Here is an 11,255-nt window from a genome sequence, read left to right as displayed (position 1 = left end):
GTCTCTCTCCTCACGGTTCTCTCATAGACTTATGCTTACATTGTGTTGGGGCTGGAGCGGGATGTGGGGTGGGGGTGGAGTGCAGACCATAATCATCACACCTGTTGCTAGGAGACGTGTAAGTCCAGAGCCCATCTGGCTGAGGCTTCCTTGTGTGTATTTAACCGGCTTAATTGTGTGTACTGTCACACAAGGGAGCATGGCGAGCAAGGCCAGAGGAGGACCATGTGTCCTCGTCACGCCTGTCCAGCGCAGCCCGCGTCAGCTGGAGCGTCATCCAGAAAAACGCTACTTTCCGAAAAAGATTCGGTGCGCTGAGTTGAGTTTGGGATGCGTGTTTTCGACTGTGCTGAGCTGCTCGCTGAGCCTCCCTGTAGCACGTCACTGGTGTTGGTGTGAAAGAGGCTGCGGGTGTCCAGTGACAGGGATATGAAACAGAAGACGGCCGCCATGGATGAGCGCCGCATTGGATCACCAGCGTTGCATGCGTTTCACCCTGAAACCCTCATCAGTGATACATCGATGAAACCGCAGACCCCATGCAGCGTAGCCAAACACTCAGTTTTACAGTAATGTACCGTCATCAGGTATGGCACCCAAACCTATTCAGATCATCAACAATTAATGGTCTTCTCTGACTTTCTCCCCAGAGTTCCTGACCCTTGTACTGTAAAACAGCACGTCAGCCTGAGGGCTTGTTTGATGTGCAGATAATGCTTTAAAGCTATAGAGTGTGCTGAGGGCAGAGGCACCACGGCCACCAGCACTCATTTGATGCATTTAAAGCTATAGAGTGTGCTGAGGGCAGAGGCACCACGGACAGAAACCTCTGCTAACCAGAAACAGACAGACAGGTCCATATACAGACACGGCATACAGTACAGTAAACGTTGTGTGTGTGTGTGTGTGTGTGTGTGTGTGTGTGTGTGTGTGTGTGTGTGTGTGTGTGTGTGTGTGTGTGTGTGTGTGGGCGCGTGTGTGTCTGTGTTTGTGTATGTGTGTGTTTGGGTCTGTGTGTGTGTGTGTGTGTGTGGGGGGGCGCATGTGTGTCTGTGTGTGTGTTTGGGTGTGTGTGTATTGACCTTGTTTAAACAAACGGCTGCCCAGCCCCCCCTGGGCTGTGTGTGCCCTCGCATGCTGGATAAACACTGGGCCAAAAGTGAACAGCGCTCCCAGTGTATGTGCAGGGACCCAGGGGCCGTGTCAGTGCAGGGCCACTCACCCGGCTCACCAGGGGCCAGGGAGGATCAAGGGCCAGTGGCTGACCTTGAGCCTCACTGCCCTCCGCACTGCACCCACACAAATATACACAGACGCAGGCTGCATTACACACACACACACACACACACACACACACACACACACACACACACACGTACACACGAGCACACATACACACACTGACACACCGGCTGGTTCTCGCCATGGCAACAGCAGAGAAACACAGGGAAACAAGTTGGCAGCGACGGGTGCCTGTGTGAGAAAGTGTCATGTTACTAGAGAGAGAGAGGGAGAGAGGGAGGGAGAGTGAGAGAGAGAAAGAGAGGGGAGGGGAAGAGGGTGGGGGAGCATAGGGGGGATGGAGGTGGGTTCAGGCATGATGAAACATGCCGCTCACACACTGAAGTGTGGCTCCAGCTCAGTCCTATCAAAACACAGGGCTACGCTACGCTACACTGCATTACTTTACCTTGCACCAAAGCCACACCACGTCACCCTCCCATTGGCCACCAGCTCTGAGTTATTCACTGACCTACCCATTCACCTCTCTTCATGTCCTGATGCTTTGTTATGTTTTTTTGTAAATCATTCATTTGTGTTTCTGTGTTTGTGTTTGAGTGTATGGGGTGAGATGGTATTGGTGGTGGTGGGGGCTGCTTCGTCTTGTGCATGTCACTCATGGGTTTCAGAGCCAGGGCTTGTTTTCTCCCTTCTATTACTGGATCAGTGGAACAGATGCACACTGAAATAAGATGGCTTAATTTAGCCCCTGCACCTCAATATGTAATGCTATCCAGCGGTTTTATTTAGGGGGCAAGTTTGCCCTGTCCAGAAGTGTCGTGTGTGTGTGTGTGTGTGTGTGTGTGTGTGTGTGTGTGTGTGTGTGTGTAAAAGGGGGAGAAAACATGTGACTGGTATTAATGTCACCAGTTTAATATAACCTCCGATCCAGCAGACCCCATTGACCAGCTGGTGGGGGCGGATTTGCAGAGGTTACGAAAGTGCAGTGACCACCTCACTGCGGTATTTCACACCGGACTCGTGTTTTGGTTGAAGGCTGTTGCCTTGGAATGTCAAGTAATAAGCTGCTGAAAATGGACTTGTTGCCTTTTTGCATTTGTGTGTTTGGGTGTGTGCATGTGTACATGTATGGTTGAATGTAGTTATGTGCTTGTGTGGATGTGGGTGTGTGTGTGTGTACATGTGTGTGTACATGTGTGTGTGCATGTATGGTTGAATGTAGTTGTGTGCTTGTGTGTGTATAGGGGTGCGTGGGTGTGTACATGTGTGTACGTGTGTGTGTGCATGTATGGTTGAATGTAGTTGTGTGCTTTTGTGGGTCTGGGGGCGTATGGGTGTGTAGTGTACATGTGTGGTTGAATGTGCTTGTGTGGATATGGGGATGCGTGGGTGTGTGGTTGAGTGGAGGTGTGTATAGGGGTGTGAGTGTACAATTTGTGTCTGTGGGTATAGTTTGGGTTTAACTCTGTGAAGTTAGATAAATGCATAATGGGACAATTACTGCCTTCAGTTTGTTCCTTCTTGGTGCACTGACAGTGTTTAACTGCTTGTCGACCTGAAAACACTTTTATGCTTGGTCACTGGCCATTGTCATAGGTTAACCATAAACTCGCATTCATAATATTGCACGGTTTTCATAGGCAGAATTTGCATTCATGTGAATGTTGAACTGATTGAATATCAGAAAGCACAGTGTTAGCTTTTATTTGGTAAACCTACTGTAGGTCTGTGAAGAGTGCTGTCTGGAGATGGGTTTTAATCTGAGGGGTATTAAAGTTGAGTCTAAGCAGTTCTCGTGATTTCATTCTCTTTTACCTTGCTCTTGTCCAAATGTTCAGCTGACGTAACATTGACACAAACATAGACAGGTGCAGGTGCAGTGAAAGTTTTATTTTTATTTTTATGTAAAATCGCACAAAACAATTTCTGTGTAATAGTCAGTACAAATGATGGAAGTCTTACCTTTCAAGGTACATGCGGTCAAGGGATACTCTAAGGATCATAATTGAGCATTTGAATGAATTGAATGATTTGTTCATATGTGTATGTTTGTTTATGTGGTGTCTGTGTAGGGTTTACCCTAATGCATGTGCACACTGTGGAGCCATGCTGGAAGCCACCACACAATCCCCAGTTAGCTCTCATAGCAATCTGTAAACATTGCCCAACCGGCACCTGCCAATTTTAGCATATATATATATATATATATATACACAGTATATATATTTGCAATATATATACACATATATACAGTATATATACACAGTAGAGAGCTTGAAGTGTGACACCTTGTGAGAGCTTGAAGTGTGACACAAGACACCTCTAGAAAAATAAACATTGCTTGCGGCTGACCTCTACACAGTATATATATTTGCAATATATATATACACATTATATATATTTGCAATATTTGCAAGCACATCTTATATGGTATGGCAATCATTGTATGATAGGAGATGCTCCTAATGCTGCTACCTTTTGCTTTCTTACTCTTCTAAGCTATTTCCAAACAACAGGGATGTGCTCCCACTGTTTGGGTCATATAGCTCAATGCAAGGGTCACCCAGTCATTTCAGGTGTTTCACAGAGATTATGTAGGTGACATTGAATGCGAGGCAGGGGAGGAGTGAGGATGGACCTCCGGCCGTAATGAGTCTCCGCAGGTTTCTCTTTTTCAGCGCTGAGAAGTGAGCGGCTATTAGCCGTCCCCTGCTCCAGATCCCTGAAGAGCCCTAATCCCCTGGCCAGCGTGTTTGTGGACTCTAGCAGCTTAGCGTGACGCAGCGGCAGCAGTGGGGGCGAGAGTGTGGACTTGTCAGACTTCCTCTTTTCATGCCCAACAATGAGGCACAACTACAACCAGACAGAGACAAAGTGTAATTTGACCGGAAGGGCAATAAGTGACAAATAGCACTATGAGGTGTGTGTGTGTGTGTGTGTGTGTGTGTGTGTGTGTGTGTGTGTGTGTGTGTGTGTGTCTGTGTGTGTGTCTGTGTCTGTGTCTGTGTCTGTGTCTGTGTCTGTGTGTGTGTGTGTGTGTGTGTGTGTGTGTGTGTGTGTGTGTGTGTGTGTCTGTGTGTGTGTGTGTGTGTGTGTGTGTGTGTGTGTGTCTGTGTGTGTGTGTGTGTGTCTGTGTCTGTGTCTGTGTGTGTGTGTGTGTGTGTGTGTGTGTCTGTGTGTGTGTGTGTGTGTGTGTGTGCTGTCTGTGGGTCTCTGGTGGAGTCCTCGGCCAGACTAAGAAAGCCTATTTGCCTGTGCTCTGGGTCACGGAGGGGTCAGAGACAGCAGGCCCAGTAGCGGCAGGCTTTACGCAGAGCAGAGGCAAAACAGACTTTCGCTTATGGGAAACGCTGCCGCTTTCTCCCAAAAGCACACCTGTTAAACAACACTGGATTCGAGGGCTCTAGTGTGGATGGTTCTTGTGCACATTTGACCAAGCCTGTGTTTTGGAAGACATAGACATGCTAATAGACTTGCTTGTGGCCAGCAGTTAGTACCATTTTTACATGGCAGCACCTCATACATTTGTAGTGATTCTCTTGAAAAACACAGAGAGCAGCTGTCTTGACATTTTTGTGGTTGACTTGCTTTGAACAATGTTTGCAATGGTACTGGTGCTGTCACTTTGTGGTCTTTTGAGTGAAGAAGTCTTCTGTAATAAGCAAACCATAAGACGCACATTACATTGAGTCTCACTCACCCTGCTCCCAAAAAGCCCTGAGTTGGGCCCAAGTCAAACAGAACCAGATCCGCTCTGAGCCACCAGGTTTGGATCCAGTCAGTGTTCATTCGTCATACCTCTAGAAAAATAAACATTGCTTGCGGCTGACCTCTTTGAACCTTCCGGTGCACTTGGCCACGCGGGAAAGCTTGTTTATTTTCCCCCCGTACACACCCATAGGATTAATTGGTGCAGGAGCGGCCGGCACTGTTACCAGGGGTCCCATCTCCGAAATAAATCACCCTGTCGACCTCCAAACATGACCTGCTATCCCCCCAACCCCCTCCACTCCAACAAGGGCTGCCAGCAGGGGGGGCAGGTCTGGGGGGTCGGAGGTCAGCTTTTGGACCGAGAAGAGCTCTGAGTGTAAACAAGCTGTGTGAGATTGGGCACCCTGCTAACCAGCTGCCCCTTCCACGCCTCACCTCGCCTGGCCTTGCCCGTGCTGCTAAAACTGGCCGTCGGCTAACAGGCTTTGCACAGGCATTGGAGTGGTCACCTCTACCCCCACCAGAGGTTTTGATTACCGTGTGTGTGTGTGTGTGTGTGTGTTGTCGTGACCCCTCTCTCTCTCTCTCTCTCTCTCTCTCTCTCTCTCTCTCTCTCTCTCTCTCTCTCTCTCTCACTCTCACTCTCTCTCTCTCTCTCTCTCTCTCTCTCTCTCTCTCTCTCTCTCTCTCTCTCTCACTCCCTGGCTGAGGTGGATGTCAACTAGCTTGTATTTGCTATGTGCTTGAGACTGAAAACAAGCTCTCTCTCTGGACCGAAGATGAATGAATCTGTCAAACCTTTGCTCTTACAATACCATGGAGTCAAGAAAACTCCTCTACTCTACCTCAGTTTCTCTCTCTCTCTCTCGCTCTCTCTCTCTCTCTCTCTCACTCACTCACACTCACACACACACACACACACACACACACACACACACACACACACACACACACACACACACACACACGTACACTCTTGTTGGTTTGAGAAATGAAAAGCAGCCTGTAGGGTAATTGCTCTGAAAGAGTCAATATTTTGAATCCAAGCTTGCCTTTTTTCCTCAGCTACACGTGTTTCCATTAGACCAAACTGACTGCCGTAACGCATGGAACCAACGCTTGCCGCGCCCCCTCGTCCCTGCAGCCCTCTTCCTCGTCTCTGTCTCTTCCGTCTCCTCCGTCTTCGTCTTGTTGGTGAAATATACCAAAGTGAGACACGAGATCCAGTCACAAAGAAGTACGATCGAGATGCGAGTTTCATTTGGCTGTATACAGGAGAGAGGTACACACAAAGCAGGCTTGTGCAAAATTCCAGAATTGAATTGAAACTGGCTCTTGAATTCCAATTCAATTCTTGAATTTCACTTGCATTTCAATTGAGGTAGCAAACAGGAAGCAGAATTGCAATTCGAATTGTGCACAACCCTGAAACGAAGCACAAGGCACTCCAGAATATGCATCTCTGACTTGACACAGAATTATCCAGGGTTTAAGTACACAGCAGCAAAGGATAGATAATCATACAGTAATCAGACAGTAAACAGTGTCAGAGTCAGGAGACATCCAGGCTACCCTAATCAATGATGCCAATGGCATTTGACGCAAAACAAACAACAAGAAGTGATATCAACCCTGGCGCCTTAACATTATCCAAGGTTGGGACCGATATCATGCAGGGTCATGAAGTAGGAACATACTTTTGGTGTCATAGTGACCTACTAATGAGAAATGCAGAACATTAAACCACATATTGGAATATTGGGCATAATGCTCTATTCCACTTTCTGTTAGTGTCCATCTCCATCCCTCCTCTCACATCTGGAGAGGCCAACTGTCAACATCCTCAACATTTCTGACTATAAGTAAATGTGTGAGAAAGCCAGAAAAAGTGCTCTCTCTCTCTCTTTCTCTCTCTGTCTCTCTCTCTTGCTAACTCTTTTCCCTCCCCCCTCTTAAATTCACACACACACACACACACACACTTGTTCACTCACTCTACCTCTCTTTCCTTTCCTCCTTTCTCCATCTCTCCACCCGTCTCCCTCGCTTTTGGACTGGGATTGGGGGTTTACCACCCTGCAACAGCAATGGCAGCAGCAGCCGTGGCAGTGGCTCCCTGTGCCAACCATAACATTCCAACAGTGGCAGGATTGTGTGCCGTGTATTTTCTCTCTGCCCAGGCGGCCCTCCAGCGGAAAAGCGCTCCTCTGTCCTCCCCTCCCAACTCCTCCCCTCTCCTCTCCACTCCTCCCTGGGCGAGTACCTCACCTGTCTGGCAGGCATTGGGCAGGCCAGTAAATGCCCACGGCCCCAGAGAGAGCACAGAGACGCAGCCAGGGCACTGCCCAGGCTGGTGAGCTGGCTAAGCTAAAGGGAGCTGGCATTTACGCTGGCAGCAAATGTTACAGGCCTGCACTGTAGCGGCCGAAGCTGGCGATGGAAAGAAAGGTGCTTTTTATAAGGTGATGGTGTGGACCTCACAGAATGGTGGTTTATGATCAATGCCGAAACGTATTTATCGTTTCCCTCAGTGTAGTTGGCATGGGAGGATTGCGTGGGCTTTTTTTTTTTTCACCTTTACAGTAGCAGACTGAGGAAAGCTCCACTGCAATTTTGAATTTTCCCAACCCCTCCTTTTCCCTCTATTCCCTTCTTTCCCTCTCTCTCTCTCTCTCTCTCTCTCTCTCTCTCTCTCTCTCTCTCTTTGTCCTTCTTTCTTTCCATGTTTCTTTCGCTCGTGTTTGAAAACGTGCCTTTTCCCCTTGGCTGCAGCTATTTGGTAGCTACGAATTGTTTTGGATTTGTCTAGGAAAGAGCTGGGTAATGTCTGAGATTATGGCTCACAGAAAGGCTTTAGGGAGATAATTGCCTACATGCAGGAGTCGTGCTAAGGAACATGTGGGGGAAAATATGATAGCGATATTAAGGGGGAACATCAGCGGTGACCTGGTCAAGGGCCAGCCGGCCAGATGACTCTCCGTTAATCCTGCCAGAAATAGCTGGTGTTTCGAACATCAGCAGTTCAGCTTGACATTCAGATTAACGTAAGACTGAGAGTGGAAAGAACAGTAAAACAATGTATTTCAAATGCAATGGAAATGTACAGAATGTATGTGTATGTATGCACATAATATGCACATAATGTGGAACATATGTTTTCACTATACTGGTCTTGCTCCTCCATCTCCCATTTTGTGTTTCGCTTCCTGTCAGTTTCATTCCTCTCTCCCTCTAAGTCTCTCTTTGGCTTAGGTAGGCTGATGTTTAGATGGTAATGTGAGATAATATGGTTTTATTGGTGTTTTGATGGTGTGTAAATAAGTCTTTTTTTAAAAGTCAAAACTATCTCTCTACCCCACCCCGCTCCGCCCTCCCTCTCTTTTGCGTTCTCTCTATCTCTTTCTCTCTCTCTCTCTATCTCTTTCTCTCTCTCACTTTCACACCCTCCTGTCTCTCTCTCTCTCTCTCTCTCTGTCTCTCTCTCTCTGGTTTCCAGCTCCTGGGCTACAGTGAGAAGCCTGTCAATCTGCAGATGTTCATTGGGACGGCAGACGACCGCTACCTGAGGCCGCATGCCTTCTACCAGGTGCACCGGATCACGGGGAAAACGGTCGCCACTGCAAGCCAGGAAATCATAATCACCAGCACAAAGGTTCTCGAAATACCTCTCCTTCCCGAAAACAATATGTCTGCCAGGTACTTGTCATAACCATTTCGCTTTTACATTACTCACCCCCTCCACTTCATGCCACTGTGTGTGTGCTTTGCATGAGTTGAAGAAAGACCCAGATTTATGATTATAGGGAATTGTAATGCCTTCCAATTTGGAGCAGGTTTATAGGTTTCAAACACTAACCACTAGCAGATGTAGTTGAAAATGTAAGGCCTTTTCGACAAGAGATTAGCATTGACCTTTGTCGCTCATTCCGCACAGAACGTCTGTTTAATGATATTTTAAATATTTTAATGATATTTATTGTTTCTGAAACACATCTCAACTAGTCCCTTATTTGCTGCTATCGCTCCATTATGAGCTCTTTGTGCGATTCCTACATTGCTCACAACAAGATCTTTCCATGCGTGGCAGCATTGACTGTGCAGGGATCCTGAAGCTAAGGAACTCGGACATCGAGCTGAGAAAAGGCGAGACAGACATCGGGCGGAAGAACACGCGCGTGCGGGTGGTGTTTCGAGTGCACATCCCACAACCCAACGGGAAGGTGCTGTCTCTGCAAGCGGCGTCCATCCCTATAGAGTGCTGTGAGTTTCATCTCCTTTTCATTTAGTGCACATGCTCACACACACACACATACACAGACACACACACATACACAGACACACACACACATACATAGACACACACACACATACACACACACACACACACATACACAGACACACACACACACACACACACGTACAGAAGCACACATGATCTCTGCATAGCTTAATATCCACTCAAAGTGATTACTTTCATAGAACATGTTACATAGATCAGAACCAGAATGAAATTCGAGTTTGGCTGGCCAGACTGACACATACAATATATTAATGCATTTAACACAGATATTGATAGGACAGACAAAATACACTCAGTTAGTTTGGAAAGATAATCTTTTATTGGACAGTTAATCAGATTTCCTTATTATCTGTCTCTTTGTAGTGAATTGTTGTTTTACTTTTATGTCTTCTATGTCTACTTTTATGTCCTGTTATATGTTAATTCCACAATTCTGTTAAACATATATATATATATATATATATATATTTTTCCCTCTTTACCTCTTATGTGTACATGTAATTGAGCTTTGGCAATAATGTTCATGCAACGTTCATGCCAATAAAGCTTTCTTGAATTGAATTGAATTGAATTGAACTATCTGTGTGTGTGGACCTGTGTGTGTGTGTGTGTGTGTGTGTGTGTGTGTGTGTGTGTGTGTGTGTGTGTGTGTGTGTGTGTGTGTGTGTGTGTATGGTCCAGAGCGGGTGCGTGTGTGTGTACGCACAGACTCTGTCACAGTTTCTAACCATTTCTGGTCTCTCTCCCATCTCCCCCACTCCACCCCACCTGTCTCTGTCCACAGCCCAGCGCTCGGCTCAGGAGCTCCCCCAGGTAGAGAAGTGCAGCCTGTCCAGCTGCGTGGTCAGTGGGGGGGAGGAGATGGTCATCAGCGGCTCCAACTTCTTCCCGGAGTCCAAGGTCATCTTCCTGGAAAAGGGCCCCGGTAAGATCTGCTGGCCGTCAGCGTTTCGCTTGCCGTTTGCCGCTCGCATGGGGAGCCGAACAGACTGCCCACCTGGCCCTCCTGAAACCAACACAGCACACTCAGCTGCTAGGCACGCAGAGAGAGAGAGAGAGAGGGAGAGGGAGTGGAGGGGAGGGGAGGGGGGAGAGATGGTGGGATGGAAAGAGTGAGAGAAAGAGAGAGACCGAGGGAGGGAGGAGGGGGGGAGGCTGTGTGTACAGAGTTTTATTGTAGAACCCCTACTGCCTCAGGTGGAGTGAGTGTGGAACACCTGACTGTCAGGGCTCTTAGCAAACCACCTCTAAAACAGCGGTGGGGCCTGTCCATGTGGAAAGAGCGTAACCTGGAAATTATTTCAGCTAATTCATAACCAATGTCTGTCAGCTTATGGTATCTTCCAAGAAATGTGTCATGTCTGTCATCACAGACCCCGATATCTGAAACAAGTTAGGAGTGAAGAGGAATGGATGTCAATGTCATGTCAGTTTAAATGGAATCGGGCTGGAGTGCGAGGAGTGTTATTGCTGAAGCCAGATCTTCTAGCTAACACCCTTATTTTGGACCTATTTAGAGAGAAGCATGCTGTCTTCGCCTGCTCCTCTTACCTGTAGCTTTTTCCCTCGCTGAACCCAAACAGGTTGTGACTTGGGATTTGGTGAGGGCCATGTCAGGGCAAACCCTGCCTCTCTCCCCCGAGGCACTGGAGGAGCACCTGGGATATGAGTAATCGCTGGCCCACCTAACATTACACATCTCCTCTACCCCATGGACCTGCGCTCTTCGCCGCCAAACCTCCCTCCCATTCGCCGCCCCGACAGCTGTGCGGTGCTGTGCTTATTAACGCCCCGTCGTCCTCCACCCCCACTGACCTGCTATCGGTGTGAAACACGGGGAGTTAAGGCCTGTTTATGTGCCTTCGTTTGTCACCCGTGGTTGGAATTTCATGATGTCTCGAGAAAGGGGGCAGCGCGTATTAACCCCCGCCTAGCAGATCTGTTTCACAACCGTCCTCAACGCCCGACGGACTCCACCGGGCCGCCCCTTGCGCACGGCTCG

The 11,255-nt window shown here is 47.9% G+C and overlaps 1 protein-coding gene across 2 annotated transcripts in view; it reads left to right on the top strand.

Moving 5' to 3' along the window:
* The window catches only part of nfatc3a (nuclear factor of activated T cells 3a), a 62,241-nt gene that overhangs the window by 23,338 nt on the left and 27,648 nt on the right, over positions 1–11,255 (top strand). For both annotated transcript variants that reach the window (XM_042062471.1, XM_042062472.1), the window contains exons 4-6: positions 8,450–8,649; positions 9,041–9,213; positions 10,038–10,178. In XM_042062471.1, coding sequence (XP_041918405.1) covers positions 8,450–8,649; positions 9,041–9,213; positions 10,038–10,178 — 514 coding nt within the window. The remainder of the gene's footprint in view (positions 1–8,449; positions 8,650–9,040; positions 9,214–10,037; positions 10,179–11,255) is intronic.

This window comes from Alosa sapidissima, chromosome 14 (genome assembly GCF_018492685.1).
Source record: "Alosa sapidissima isolate fAloSap1 chromosome 14, fAloSap1.pri, whole genome shotgun sequence".
NCBI classification, from domain to species: Eukaryota; Metazoa; Chordata; class Actinopteri; order Clupeiformes; family Clupeidae; genus Alosa; species Alosa sapidissima.
The sequence above is the reverse complement of the archived record's forward strand: the minus strand, read 5'-3'. Positions and strand labels throughout refer to the sequence as shown.